Source organism: Homalodisca vitripennis, chromosome 7 (assembly GCF_021130785.1).
Source record: "Homalodisca vitripennis isolate AUS2020 chromosome 7, UT_GWSS_2.1, whole genome shotgun sequence".
Classification (NCBI taxonomy): domain Eukaryota; kingdom Metazoa; phylum Arthropoda; class Insecta; order Hemiptera; family Cicadellidae; genus Homalodisca; species Homalodisca vitripennis.
Genome location: NC_060213.1, coordinates 128,336,721 through 128,353,454, shown reverse-complemented (window position 1 = coordinate 128,353,454; position 16,734 = coordinate 128,336,721). Strand labels below are relative to the sequence as shown.

General features: G+C 32.8%; 1 protein-coding gene across 1 annotated transcript in view; it reads left to right on the top strand.

Annotated features, from left to right (window-relative positions):
* Positions 1–16,734, top strand: part of LOC124366884 (hemocytin-like) — a 184,518-nt gene that overhangs the window by 21,486 nt on the left and 146,298 nt on the right. Inside the window, 8 exon segments of the mRNA XM_046823484.1 lie at positions 3,865–3,992; positions 5,071–5,230; positions 6,537–6,664; positions 7,889–7,984; positions 8,085–8,276; positions 11,248–11,494; positions 12,914–13,065; positions 15,403–15,545. Coding sequence (XP_046679440.1) covers positions 3,865–3,992; positions 5,071–5,230; positions 6,537–6,664; positions 7,889–7,984; positions 8,085–8,276; positions 11,248–11,494; positions 12,914–13,065; positions 15,403–15,545 — 1,246 coding nt within the window.

The window sequence follows — 16,734 nt, the reverse complement described above, 5'->3', positions numbered from 1 at the left end:
AACTCAAGTCAAAAAACTATCGTCCAGTTTCATTGTTACCAGTGTTTTCCAAGCTATATGAGAAAGTAGTAAACCATCAATTATACAAATACCTAGAAAAAAATAGTCTGATTACTGGATGTCAACATGGCTTTAGAAAAAATTACTCAACTGACACAGCACTTACCAACCTTGCAGAGGAAGTTTACAGTTGCTTTGGATGGATCACAGTCTACAGTGGCAGTGTGCTGTGATTTATCAAAGGCATTTGATTGTGTAGATCATGATATCTTAATGAAGAAATTAGAATTATATGGAGTAGAGGGCACATCTTTAAATTGGTTTAAGTCATATATTTACAGAAAGAAAACAACAAAAAACAACTTTAGTATCAGACTATAAAAAGTATCATTCAGAGTATGAAAATGTAGTGTCAGGAGTTCCGCAAGGATCGATTTTAGGACCATTACTATTTACATGTATACAAATGATCTACCACAAGACATAGACACGAAATTAGTCTTATATGCTGATGACACCACAGCTATAATCAAGGAGAAAAAACTTACATGTAATGAAATTATTAGTAGAACAAACTATAGTTAAATTAGAAGAGTGGTTTAAAGTTAATGGAATGATTCTGAATACTACAAAAACAAATATTATTCACTTCAAAAACAGACAGCAAAGAGAAGAAATGTTTACAGTCACAATAGATAAAGAAAACAAATAAATAGCTGCAAAAAATGTAAAACTGTTGGGAGTTTGTTTTGATGAGCATATGACTTGGACAGAACAAATACAAAACTTATGTAAAAAACTCAATTCTATTTTGTTTCAATATGAGCTGTGTTACACACATCACAAGTTTAAAAACAAAGATGACCCTATACTATGGCTATTTTTACTCAATAATGAAGTTTGGAATTACATTGTGGGGCTCAGTAGAGATAACAGAAAAAGTGTTAAAAATCCAAAAAAAGATTATAAGAATAATGACATTCTCATCCAGAAGAAGTTCTTGTAAAGAAAAATTTAAGAAACTGAAAATTCTTACTGTCCCTTTTGTGTACAGTATGAAGTACTGAGTCAAGTTTCATCAAAATTTGAACTGGTTTTTCTAAAGAAAAAACTATTCATCAACACAATACTAGAAATTACCAATTTGTTAATATATCCTGTACACACCACAGCCATATTTGAAAAAAGTTTGTATTATATGGGTATTAAACTTTACAACAAATTGCCTAACAATTTCAAACAAATGCCACAAGTTGAATTCTTAGATAGAATAAAAAGTATGTTTGTCAAAAAGGCTTACTACAAGATTTTCCGAATTTTCTAAATGACAAAAAACATAATAATTTAGTTATGAAGATTTAAGTGTTTTTCTCCTAAGAAACTTAATTTAATATAATACAAAATTCAATAATTGATCTCCATTTTGTTATTTGAATATTGTTATATTGTTACAATTTTATTGTTTGATTTATTCATGGTTTTATTAATTTTATTGTTTTACTAATTTTATTGTTTTATTTGTTAATTGTTTTAGTAATTTATTGTTTTATTTGTTAATTATTTAACTAATTTTATTGTTTTATTTGTTAATTAGGTTAATGAATGATTGTTATTACATTATGGTGTACTACAAATTTTAATGTTATCTGACTCAGGAATGCTTTACAAAATAAATGTTTGACATAGGTTTTAATACTGTTAATTAGTTTATAGTTAATTTATTCATAGCTGAAAATATTAATACTGTTATTTAGAATAGAGCTTATTTATTTGTTAGCAAATCATTTTAGCTAGAATCTTGTTAAATCTATTAGTACTAACGATGGGAGACCGAAAAAAGGGAAATTTCTGACTATGTCATCTGTCTTACCAGCATAGCTGGATCTTGTAAGATGTAATATGGACAATAAACATTCATTCATTCATTCATTCATTCCAAAATATTTGAGAGAGCTATGTGTAATCAACTTGTAGATTATTTGGAAACAAATAATTTAATTCATAATTGTCAACATGGTTTCCGTAAAGGGAGATCAGTGACGACAGCAGCCACTTCCTTTATTGAATCAGTAATAGATGCTTTGGATTGTAATAAAAAAAAACTGTTGGACTTTTGATAGATCTTAGCAAAGCTTTTGATTCTATTTCTCACTCCAATTTACTAGAAAAATTATACAAAATAGGCATTAAAGGCAAATCTTATGACTGGATTAATATCCTACCTTGAAAACCGTAAACAGTTTTGTTAAATTAACCTATCTTGATGGTAAAAATATCGTAAATCATTACAAATCTAATGCAAAACTCATAAAACATGGCGTCTCTCAGGGATCAATTTTAGGACCAATACTATTTGTTTGCTATTTAACAGATTTTCCAGAACTCTGTTGTTCAAGTGGCATTTGCTTATATGCAGATGACACAAGTATTAATATAAATGAACCTTCCTGGAATGATTATAGAAAATTAAATTGCATAAAATATTAACAGACCTTTCACAGTACTTTACCAAAAATAACTTATTGCTTAGTCTTGATGAAAAGACTAATCTCATCTCCTTTCAAAAAAGAAACATTAAAAATAAATCTGATCCAAAAAATCTGTACAGGTGATTTTTGAAAATTAATCAAATAAATGAAAACAAACTTTCTAGGTTTGAAACTGGACCATAGCCTCAGCTGGGACGCACATGTCCAGAAGGTTATGTCAAAAAATATCATCTGGTGTTTATGCATTGAGCAAATTAAGACACCTATGTGATCATAATACACTGAAAATCATATATTTTTCTTACATTCATTCAATTATCAGTTTTGGAATCTCCTTATATGGTGCAACTAGCCAAAAAAATCTTGATTCTATTCTAAAAATGCAAAAAAAGTCTATTAGAATTATTCAGAACCTGAAACCAAAAAAACCTCAGTTAAAGAACACTTTTCAAAATTAAACATTCTTACAGTTTATGGCCTTTATGTATACGAAGTAATTGTATCTTTAAAACAAAGATATCATGATCAAATATTTAATAGTGATTTTCACATGTATAACACCAGACAAAGTAAAGATTTTGCCATTCCCACTCATCATTCGGCATTTTTTTGCGAGAAACCTCAGTAATGCAGGAATTAAATTTTTTTAACAAAATTCCAGAACATATTAAGGCTGAACCATCATTCAATAAGTTTAAAAAAAAATACTTAAGGATTACCTAACAATCAAAGTATTATACTCTTTTAAGGAATTATAAATGCAATAAAGTAAAATTAGCCTAATTTTAAGAAATGTTGAATACTTTTAAGTTAATGACACTATTCAATGTATTGACTGTAATTACCTATGAATAAAGAATTATCTGAATCTGAATCTGAATCTGTAAATTTCCAAGTCACTATGTCAGACTAGAGACGAGAAACAAGACTGCATCTATTTCAAATGTTTAATTTTAACATCTCATTTTTTTCTGTATAAAATCTGAAAATTGCTATACTTTTTCTCCCTTTTCTCCCTGTAGTGATGATATAGAAGAAATTAGATTCAAATTTCATAGGAACTGTGGAGGTGGATGTTTGCTGACAGTATCTGAGTTTATTGGATTAAGGACATCAGTGACCTCTAAGAGACTGGGCAGAATCCCCAAAATTTCCTATAATAACGCCATCTTGATATTTTATTATATTCATAAGAAAATCTTTCCCCCTGCCATGAACATTGAAATTGATTCATAGGGGTGATTAAGACATACATATAATTTCAATAAAGATTTAATCACAAAATGTACTTACTTCACCAGGACTCAAACCCGGATCTCTCACTTGCCAGGGACACTTAGATATGCCAAACATTGCTCATGTATTTGTTGTGTAGTGGGTGTCAGGCCACTTGCAAGAAGGGCTACTTATTTCCCAGCGGAGACACTCAGATATTCTTCGTCTGTGACAACGCCAAGTGGAAGGTCAAGGGCAGCACCGATGACACCATTCCCAACTGCAAGCGTGAGTCAGCCCTCAACTAAATACTGTACATGACTGTTTATCGCACTAAAGAAAAATATTCTATTTTATACTTCCAAACTCAATTTAATTATTTCATTTTAAATAAATACTAAGTTATTTGATTTTCATCCAGCTAGTATGTATTTTATAGTTATACTTAAATGAAGGTTTACCTTTGAATTTATAATGTTGGCATTGTTTACAATAATATTTTGTGGAATTTTCTGTTGGGTTTGTTTACTTGTGTGTCAAAACGTATTTTATATATATGAAGAAACATTACTAATTTACAGGATATGTTAGTTTTAAATGTCCAAGACATCTGAATTATGTTGTAAAATATTTTTGAGCAGATTTGGATGTAATTTATTTGAAAAATGTCATTTATGGGTTAAAAATCGATTTATAATCAATACTATTACTATAGAGTGCAATAAAATACAAGAACAAGAAATAATTTTAAATTCAAATTAATGTTTGACTCTTAATAATCAGGCAATATATTTATAAATTTTCAATTGTAATACAAACTGTGTGTGGTAAAAAATAACATTTTATGATCTGTCAATATTTTATTCTATCTTATTTAGTATAAAGATTCAAAACATCTTTACTTCTAAGCAAATAAAAATTACATTGTCAATAAACATAAAAATAAAACACTTGGATCAACAATGTAGGCAAGAAAAATGTGTGGAGGGAGGGTCCAGACAACTGATATTTTTCTGTAGTGGACAGAGAGTAAGGCCCCATTTTGTTGTTTACTGAATTATTTAAATAATAATAATTATTTACTAAAAAATTAATTGAAAAAATTGAAAATTTAGGAGGGTCTGGACCCCCTTTTTGGCTACGTCCTTGACTGGGATGGTACGAAGCTTGGATGATTTTAGAGTTTCCATTTCTAGACTGGTGCTAACCAAAATCAGAATGTATTATGTTGCAATAATTCCTATTTCACTGCATTAGAATGATTTAAAAACTAAAAGTCAAGTAGCCTACTACAGTTTGAAATAGAACAAATTTATCTCTTATAACTGTAACGATGTTGGTCCTGATGGGTTTACTTGTGTTGTAGCCACGTGTATCCCACCTTGTCAGCATGGAGGCTCGTGTTCCTCTCCCAACACATGTGACTGTGTGGAGCCGTTCTCTGGTCCTTACTGTCAGTACGAGCGCAAGCGTTGTCTCGGCTACCCTCCTACACCCAACAATGCTCGCAAGATCTGCAACTCCGAGTGAGTATCATTAAAATTTCCAAACTGCTGATTTTGATGGCTTAACAATATTTTGTGTCTTTGGTGGATAATTAGTAAATTTAAGTGTGAAATAGTTTTGAAAAAGATGGGAATATCTTCCATTGTCCATCACTTACCTCAAGTTACTTATGCCACTTAATAAGGGTGTGCCTACCCAGCAGGGATCACTTCTGGCTGAGTTTATACCTTCCAGTTGAACCTACCACTGGGCACAGCTAAAACCAATGTATCACTTAAATCTGGGCAACCTTATGGATGTCCAAGAGCGGCATATCACTAACCGCAAATGTCGTGATTCTGGGGTTCAAGGGCAATTCATTAGGTCTAGTCTACTGTGGGAGATGACTGTTGGAGTTGGTGGGGTTTGTTCCCTAACCTCAGAGGTTCTTGCTAGCCTCAACAAGGGTGTGCCACTCCCTGCCTGCTGTGACTGGAGAGGCTGGTTCAGAGCTGGCCTCCCCTTCTTCCAGGGGAACATGACTTTGAGATGTAGTGCTCTAATTCTTCCTCATGGATCTCGATATGAGGCGGCCCAAACTCCCTAACCTTACCCATCCTGAATATACTGTTACTCCGGAAGCAGCACAAAGGTTCTTATAGGACTAAGTGCAATTTATAAGCTTCTTGTCCTAAGAGAACAAAAAAAAAAAAAAGGGTGTGCCTGTAGAAGTTCCTGTTAATTTGCAGGAAATTGTGTGAAGCCGCAGGTACAATAATAACGCTAGTACAATAATAAGTATCTTTTTTAGATACAATAGCGATATACATAGAACTTTCTATTCTTGAACACTATTTCCGGTAAGCAAACCTCTTTTCCTTGACCAGAAGACCTATCGAACTTTTGAGAGACACAAGCTAGGGTTTTTAATCTTCTATCATCTATAATTTATTTCACTTGCATAATTGCAGCAGTAAACATAATAGTGATGATTCCATAGGTTTTTATGTAATTTTGGTTTCTCTTATATGTAAATAGTTGTAATAACTTACACAACAGATTATTCATATACAATAAAACAGGTAACACTAAATGTGAACCAAATTCCAGAGCTAAGTCAAGTAAAAGCTTGAAATACTTCGATCTTCATTCTTTAAAAATCATACTGATTTGAAAATATGACGATCAAGGTCAGTAAAATAATTTTTAGGATAATGGTGACTGTATTTTTAGTCTCAACTTTTTTGTTCTCAATATTTTTGTTTTTTAGTCTCTAATGTTTGTTCATAATCTTACTTCTAAGGAAAAATTAATGAATTTTTCAATTAATATTTTGAATATTAACAGAAGTTGCACCATCACGTGTTTGGACAAGCATCAGTTTCCTGATGGCTCGGGAATAGCCAACGTGTTCTGCAAGGAGGGGCAGTGGTCTCCTGCTAGGCCTGACTGGCCCACCATACCGGACTGCAAGCGTGAGTACATTGTGCTTTTTTCCAAATTTCAATAAGGTAATTCACCCTTATATTATAGTAACCACATCAGTATGAGCTCAGTATAATAAAATTTGTAGTGTTCTCAATTACGTTGTTTTCATGTGTTTATTAAAACCTTTGTCACCCATGGCTACAGCTTCTATAGTCCCCCCCTCTAAATATGCCACTGGCTGTGTCCTCATTTTTATGTTCCTTTCAACAATAGGCATTTGCCAAAATTAAATCCTCAATTTTGGTGTATCGTACATCAATTTCATCTTTAACTAGCCAATGCTCTGAGATGCACAGTACATTTAATCTAGTTTCCAATATAAAGAAAGGTTGAACCTCCACCACTTTATTTTGCACTAATTTATTCTAAACTGAATTATGGTATAGAAAATTGAGGAGCTCCTGACAATATAATCATACAACCGTTGAATGTAATACAAAATCACTTCATAAGAATAATTGTAAAAAGGAAAAGATATGAATCTGCATTACCTATTTATAAATATCTAAGAATATTAGCACTAAAATATTTATTTTTATTCAAAATATTAAAAATTTTCTATGTGAAAGGTGGAAACAGGAACAACAGAGTTTACCAAAGAACAAGAGGTGACATACTGTGGCTGTTCATCTTTGCCTTTTCAAATAAAAAAATTGTAAAAATAGAAAATAATTTTAGAATTAATTGTAAAATTACCTTTTAAAATTTGTTAATATTGATAACTTTTCAATTTTTAGTATAGGAGTTTGTACAGTTTTATAAAAAAAGTGTTTAATTTGTAAATTTATAACTTAAATATGTTATGTTGAAAATAACTGTTAATTGTGGGGTTTGCATACTGCAGAGTAATTGCATGATTTACTTGTTAAGATTAGACTGAACACTATACAATTAAGAACAACTTTCAGTTGAGCTAGCCATGCTTACTGGATACTGTGGCTAGTAATTCCTACCGGTACTGATGTCAAATTTTGTTAATCTTTATGTTCTTGAGAAAAGTATGTTCTATATTCTATTTATCGAGTCTATTATCTTGTCAGAGCTTTAATTTGTCATAGGCTTATTTAACTCAGGCCTAGGTTTGGGATATTAAGCTAGGTGGAAAAACATTGACACTAGGCTGAACATTATACATTTCAGGAACTAAATTACTGATTGGTGTTACTGATTTCTTATTATAGTAATCACAACTAATAATTTCTTTATTGCAGCTGTCTGCATTCCTGAATGCCAAAATGGTGGAAGTTGTATGGCATTCAACAAGTGCAACTGTGCGCAACAATTCAGAGGACCTTTCTGCCAATACCGTGAGTAGCCCTCCTTTCCGACACTCTCAATATAGAATCAATGTTACTGATGTAGACCATTCAGGCTTCAGTCACACTAATCTGGTTGTGAATATTGCAGCGGTGGATGGGTGTGACTTCCGCAAACTGAACTTCAATGGTAACTACAACTGCAGCGAGAGTGGAGGCACGTACTCTTGTAGCCTCACTTGTCCACAGGGCATGGACTTCAGCTCTCCCCCCGCCCCCTTGTACTCCTGTATGTACAGTGAGGCGCGGTACAGACCTCCCACTCCACCCCAGTGCATCTTTGGTGAGCAATCTTACACCCTTCAGTTGTGTAGCAGAACAAGATTGACCAAATATAATACACTCCTTTTATAGAAACAGATTTTAATTTGTTACTATTTATTCCTCTACAGTGGAGTAACAAGGAGATGTGTAAAACAAATTAATGCTCATTACATCATACAGTAGAAGATTTGTGAAAATTAAATTTGCCCTTCATACATGTTTTGTGAGACTTCTGTTGTGATTCACTAAACAAATTTATATTTTATGCTGATAATTTTGAATAAATTATAAAGAAATGTTTTTTTAAATATATCCAAGTACAACTTGGTTACTGTCATTGTTCCTTTAAATGTTGTTTACCTGTGGACTTAGAAGTATACTCGGACTTAGGGTCTTGAAAACTCGGCACTTGATTGATAACTCAGCGATCCGGGTAGAATCGCTAGATATATAGTAGTAGAAATATAGTAGTAAAAAACTGCATAGTAGTAGTATATAGTAGTAAGTAGAAATATAGAAGTTTCGCTACATCCTGGCAAGGTAAAGAACCCTTCACGCAGACTCGTTCAAGTTCCCGCATTCTTTTGTCTCACTCTCATACTCCTCCACCATGTCTGGTGCCGGTGGCTCAGTCATTTTCAACCTGCAGCCAGCCAGTCGATTTATTAACTGCGTTGCTAACTCTATGTGAGTGACTGCGCGCACTGTATTGTTCATATCTGTTTCAAAGTTTGTGCGTGCTGGACAGAACTTTGCGATAGTAACTTCCGTCAAAAGAAAACAAGTGAACTTGTCTATGGAGCAAAAGTTGCAGGCATTAAAGAGACTGGATAATGGGGAAAGTGTTCAGTGCAGTGGCTAAGGACTTTGGAGTCGGCATAAGTACGGTTGGAGATTGGAAGAAAAAGCGGATGGAAATCAAGTCGTGGAGTATTAAGAGAATGTTTACAGAAGCATTGAAAGAAAGGAAAAGTATGAAGGAAAGTGGCTTTGATGAGGTAAATGAAGCACTTAACATTTGGTTTCGCCAAACAACAGAGAAGGGCATGCCAATTAGTGGGCCCAATCTTGCAAGATATGGCCTTAAAATTGTATGAAGAATAATGATTCTAAATTTTTCGTAAGCACTGGCTTGCTTGATAGCTGGAAAAAAACTATGGAGTCTGGCAGCTTAATATTTTTGGAGAAAAAATTCTGGAAATTAATCAAAGTTGAGGCTTGAGTGGAGAGTAACTGAACTGTGATAGAACGGGGTTGAATTATAAACGTATACCAGCAAAAGGTTTTGCTTTCAAAGAGCAGTCAGCTCCAGATATTAAAAGGAGCAGGGAGAGGGTAACAATCCTAGCATGCAGTAAAACCATGTACATTTAAGAAAATTAAAATGGATAAACTTTCATTTTGTTACCAAAACCAGTCAAATGCCTGGATGAGTTGTGCAATTAAAAAAAAAATGGTTCCATAAAGCAATGAAATGGTTTTATCGGTTGAGCAATTTAAAAAATATAAAAACTCCCTAGAAAGGCTATTCTGATTTTGGATAATGTGTCTTTGCACCCAGACATTTAAGATTTAAAAATGGGGACATACAAGCAATATTTTTACCATCCCAAAGAACAGTGAGAGTTCGTTGAACATGATGAAGAAAATGTTAACTTACTCAACCTCCTGAAAAGAGTTCCTGGATTTGCAAAAGACAATGAAAATGACATTGAGCAATGGTTCCAGAATGATACAAAACAAGAAATTATGTCCAATTTAGAAATATTATTGCTGCTGTCACACAATTAATGGAAAGATGCCAGAAAATGAAGAAGACTTTTACGTTGAGAAATCCACTAAGCTCCTAAAATATCACATAGTGAAGGACTAAAGGCTGTTAAAACTGTCCTTCAGTATTTTTAACTACAAGGTGTATCGGTAATGGACTTACTGTTCCTTTGTGATTAATCGTTGTGAGGCAGCAAAATGCATAGTGCATTGTAGAAAACAACTGGACATTTCGCACTTCTTAAAAAAAAAAGTAGCCAGATTTTGCAGTTAATTTTCATTATGGACAACTTTATGACCATGAAGTACGTACTTTTCCTTTGTTTAAGGGTGTTTGGACAGTTTATTATCTTCTGTATTCTCAAGCAAATAATAGATACAATTACATTACTGTATTTTTTGTACTTTTCTTTTTTAACTCCATTGCTGATAACCCAGCGTTTTCACAAACTCTCCAACTCTTCGGTCCACAATAGGCCGAGTTTTTGGGACTCTATTGTACCAACTTGAAGATTCATAAACTTCATAAAAAGTCATTCATAAGTATTCATAAAAATTCAGTATGGATAAGGACTTTGTTTATGGTGTTTGGAGGTGTGAGAAAGTGACAGGATTTTCTGGATGTTTACATATATTCAGTCGTACAAGAATCATTTGCACTATGTTAAAAAATGTAATGTAGATTAATAACAATAATTTCTTTTCTATTAGAGGTTATCTTTATTTTAGTTACTAATTTATCTGAACAATAATTATAGTATTTAAATATTATATCTGAAGAAAAATAAGAGTTAGAGCTGTGAAAAATGTATATTAATGTATCTTTATTTGATTAAATTATTTGATTTTGTATAACAAATGTTCAAGTACGAGGTGGATCAGTGCTCAAGGATGTAGACAGCTAGGGGATCCAAGAGGTCTGGACCCTCCCCAAATTTTTAATTTTTTAAATGAATTTTTTAGTAAATGATTATTATTATTTAAATAATTCAGTATTACTGACATGTACTGCTGAAAGATCGTTCTCAACAAAGAAACGGGTCACCAACTTTTTAAAGAACAAAATGAGGCCTTACTCTCTGTCCATTACGGAAAAATATTAGTAGTCTGAACCCCCCAAAAACTTTTCCTGGTTACGTTCTTGTCAGTGCTGTATCTTCTAGCTTTTAGTGTATAAAATGTAGAATGTATTTAAAGATAAAAATGATTGATCTGCTCAGGTGAAGAGGACAAAAGTTCTGGCCCAAACCTAGTGTTTAGCAGAGGAGATGGAGGCAGCATACTGAGTGAGACCGAGATAGTATCTCGCTACAGTGCCCCCCGCAAGTTCCACATCTCGGACCTGCCGGTGGGTTACTCAGACCTGGTCAGCAGTCTGTTTGTGCTGGAGAAGAAGACCCCTACTCCTGGCACCTGCTTCGCTTGGGCCGGCTACCACTACAAGACCTTCGATGGCAGAATCATAAGGTACCTTTTTTGGGGTAACAAAACTGTTCTTGATTTCTCAGTACTTAAAATTGAATGGAATATTGAACAACACGTTAGTTAAGCGAGTTAAATTCTTTAAACTTATCTCAACTAAATAATATGTTTACAATTAACAACTTAATATTGAATGCAATATTGAACAGCACAATAGTTCAACTCATTAAACTTATGCCAATTAAATAATATGTTTACAATTAAGAACTTATACTGAATGCAATATTAAACAGCACAATAGTTTGACTCATTAAACTTATCACAACTAAATAGTATGTTTACAATTAATTAACAACTTAATATTGAATGCAATATTAAACAGCACAATAGTTTGACTCATTAAACTTATCACAACTAAATAATATGTTTACAATTAATTAACAACTTAATATTGAATGCAATATTGAACAGCACAATAGTTCAACTCATTAAACTTATGCCAATTAAATAATATGTTTACAATTAAGAACTTATACTGAATGCAATATTAAACAGCACAATAGTTTGACTCATTAAACTTATCACAACTAAATAGTATGTTTACAATTAATTAACAACTTAATATTGAATGCAATATTAAACAGCACAATAGTTTGACTCATTAAACTTATCACAACTAAATAATATGTTTACAATTAATTAACAACTTAATATTGAATGCAATATTGAAACAGCACAATAGTTGTGATAGTTCATCTCTTTTAACTTATCACAACTCAATAATATGTTTACAATTAACAACTTAATAGAATGCAATATTGAACAGCACAATAGTTGTGATAGTTCATCTCTTTTAACTTATCACAACTCAATAATATGTTTACAATTAACAACTTAACATAGAATGCAATATTGAACAGCACAATAGTTGTGATAGTTCATCTCTTTTAACTTATCACAACTCAATAATATGTTTACAACAACTTAACATAGAATGCAATATTGAACAGCACAATAGTTGTGATAGTTCATCTCTTTTAACTTATCACAACTAAATAAATTGTTTACCATCAACATAGAGTAGTTGTAAATCTTGGTGTAAAAGTTCACAATTGATTTAAAAATCACTATGATTATAAGGAAGAGGAGACATTTGTATGGAGTGAAGAACAATCCCAAGGGGCAGTAGGTGGAAATTACGATATAATTTTACACCTCTGGCTGTTCTATTGAATATCTAAAACATAATTTTAAGCTTTTACCTACATTTGGAAATGGGTAGGGGTGAGACTCAAACTCCTAGAAGGTCACCCAATCACACTCAGAAGTCGCCTATTTAATTTAAACTTTAAAATGTAATTCCAAAATTCTTGGATCATCTCAAAGGCGATAATGTAAAACAGCATAAAACCTGAACATTTTCACTAATTTTATTTACAACTGATGTGATGATTTGTGCGTCAGCTTCAAGAGTGGATGTACGTACACGCTGGCCAGTGACATCGTAGACAACACCTTCCAGATACAGAGCTCTACGCACAACTGCACGGCTGGCTCCTGTCACTTCAAAGTCATCCTCTACATCAACGACAAGAGATATGAGCTAGCACTCTCTGGTTAGTCATTACTATTAGATGAGACTTTTGAACAATTTAAAATAGTACTTTAACAAAACTTTCTCATGCATACTAATTAATTATTATTACATTTCTTTGCCCAAATCAAAGTTGTGACTTTTAAAATTCAAGCCACCATCCTGGTGTTATTACTGTGACACTTTAATAATATCATGGAACAGTCTTCTAAAAAAACAACCCTTTCAAGCCTGGTTTAATGGTACACAGCTCAAAAGCAACATGTATTCACATGCTTGGTGGTCATTGTAGATGGAGCTCTTACTTTCAAGAGGCATCTATAAGTCAGTAGGCAAGGTAAAGGCATGGGTTATTTTTATAAGATATGATCTATTGCTAAGGGCTCAAGCCTCAAGAGAATATTGCTCACCCTGAAAGTATAAAATAAACAGTTTACAGTTTAAGAACAAAATGCTTCTTGTGTTTTCTGTGTACATCCGGTTTGAGATAGCTCTGTAACACGTCCGATGGGGATCTTTATGGTATCCGCTGCCACCACCGGATGATTCCGGAAAAGAAAGAAATTTTCCTCAACAAAGTTTGAACTTCAGAACACTATTTATTATACTGATTGGTTTAAAAGGGGGAGAGCACTTCTGAATAAAATAAGATATTTAATTACATAGAATTTAGAAAATTGTTATAATAGAGCTTACAGAGAATCACATGTTAACGAGTCTGAGGCCTGATCTAGACTGCCTTCCAGCACACGTAGGTGCTGAGTCTGCGTTGTCAGCAGTCTTATTGCTGTCCTATTCACTTACTTTCAACACTGCTTTACACTTTATAATTATTATGTCTTCAGTTAAATATTAAGACATTTTACCGATAGGATGAAATTGTTATGTAAACAAATAAAGCATAATTTCTGTATAAATTGTTATACCTAGTTTAATTTTATTGTCAATATTATTTGAATTATAGTTCATATTAGGTTCGGGTCGTTACAGCACTAGACTATCTGGGTATCCACAGATCGGTTAAGATACCAAGATATGTTCTGTCACGTTTCATGTCATATTACTTGTCACATTATATAATTGTAAAACTATTATGCCTGTGGTACAAGGAAACTACTGCAGGTTTTAAGAATTCTTATCTGTTCTTTACATAACAGGTTTTTACAGTTCTAGCTGTTGAAGATGTTAAAAATCAAAGTGTTTTAATTAACTGTTTATATTTTAAAAAGTTATTTGAAAAGAAACTCCTGAATAACACTGAGTTAACTCATGAGAAAATGTAGAAAAGAGTAACTGTAGTAGAAAAACACCTTTTAACTGATAAAGATAAGTCAGAACAACTTTACTTCAGAACAAAATCAACAAAAATTTATTTTTGTAAATCAGAAAGCTGTGTCAAAAAGACTAAAAATGAATGTCTATATATTGTATGTATATAAAATATACAGACATATATGTATGTCTATATAATTATTATCTAAATATTATGTCTATGTATTGTTAGTTTCCCTGTTTCTTAAGTGCAAAAGAGGCATGGTTGACAGAGATCTTTAATGGGAACTTTAGGATTTGATCGCTCTGGGTACAATGAGACAAATATCACCAATATACACATAACTGTGCACATAAAACCATCAAATCAGCTGCTATCCAATACAAAACGCTTTTAGCAGTTTCACTTTTAACAATTCCAGTATTAATAAACTTGAGAATGTGTTTAGAAAATCAAACGTTAATATCTGTAGTTATTACAGTATATTCAAAACTTGAGTACAATACATTTTTACTTTGCAATTGTCCAAGGTGTCAGCCTATGAAGAATGCAAAAATGTCCTGATTTAATCATGATAAAATCTACCAAGATAACATACTTGTAAATCTTGAGTTATACTGCACACACAAACGTATTTTGTTCCATATGCAATATCTTCAGAGTCACAGTTTGCACTTGCTGGGGGAAGATTTGGTGGTTTATTTATTCAAGTGCAGAACACAGCGTTTTAGAATTCTGAAACTTGTACTAATTAGAGTTCTTTAAATATGTTGATCCATTCATTGGACATATTAAATGCAGAATTTTAGAATTCTGAAACTTTCACTAATTAGAGTTAAATAAAAAAATATTTTAGTCCATTCATTGCTAATGGTATCATAAAGAGTAGATCATAACATACATCTCTTATCTCAGCATTTGTGATAACGGACATGTATTTGTTATTAATAGCATTTTTATATACAATAATATGAAGTCCGTCTCAACTTTGACTTGCATGCAAAGTTCAGAGTGCAGCAGATTATTCAACAGCTGAAAACACTATTAGAAATTTTTGTGATGAAACTGACCGCTGACTGTTTGCAGACCAAGGACTGCCGGTGGTTGTGGGAGAGTCTCGACAATGGACTGTGCCTAGTCAGTTGGCAGACCTGCGTACTGAGATCGTGGGCTATTCTGTGGTGGCAACCCTGCAAGGTCTGGGTGTCTCCGTGCACTGGAATTTAAAGGTTTGTCACAGTAAGATTAAACAAAACTGCTTTATTCCACAATATATACAATGTACAAAGAATAACATCACTTCAATAATACTATTCCAAAATCAATTATGGAAGAAAACATACTAAGAACAAAGTAAAATACAATGGCCATAAATTTACTCTTTTTAACGTATTTTTTTGATTGTGGCAAGAAGGCAAACTCAGGATTGGCATCGAAAATATAATTCACTCGATCCAGAAGTGCTCATACAGATGCAAAACCTATGAAATTGCGTGTGAAACCGTGGGTAACTGCTAGTTTACTTATAACCTTCCTCTGAGTGCCTTAAGTGGTTTGCATATTTATACACTCAATGATAAATTAACTTCACTGTCCATTAAAATGTCCCGTATGTCGAGAGTATCAATGTGTCACGGTTGGGACTTCAATTGAATCCAATCCAAATTAATATTTGGATTAATTTCACTTACTCTATAAGTAATTATTGGTCCTTCATCTTATATAGCTGTATTTTCATTGGTAAAAGAAAAATATTTACCTACACACGATCTTTCACAACTGCAGTTGTCTACCCGAGCTCTTAGAGTAAAGATGTTAAAAGTTTGCCTTTTGGCTTAACCTCATTAAAACTAGAAGTGCTGTAATATGTTAGAACAAACTTCACTTTTTACCAAGCTGAGAGATAATGGGATCCCTACTGAGTCACAATAATCGCAGGCAACAACATTGAAAGGACTGGAAAAATAATTTTACAAGCCAATGAAACTTAAAATCAACCTAAACTAATAAGCCCATTTTTGCCTTTATGGCAGACTGTCATGGAAAACAAATTTCACTACTTCTGGAAAAAGAAGAGTTGGAAGAACTGTGGAAGTTGTAACAAATTTAGAAGAAAAATAGAAGTAAGGGAATGTTTAACCAAGTTATCTATGTATTCTTTTCAAGAAGTTTGTGATACGAATAATATATCAGTTATGTAAAAAAAAATTTAACTTAATTGTTATAATCAGGGTATATATCGGGCTTTCAAAAAGCGTGTCATGTGCCCGAGGAAGTACACATGACTGTGCATTTCCTTATTGCATTTTTATTGTTTGCTTGTCTTGGTGGTTTGTTAAATTTGATCCTGCAATTAAATAAATACCTCAGACTACTTTACCCCGTTGGGCGCACAATTGCTTAATTTTTAAGATAAAT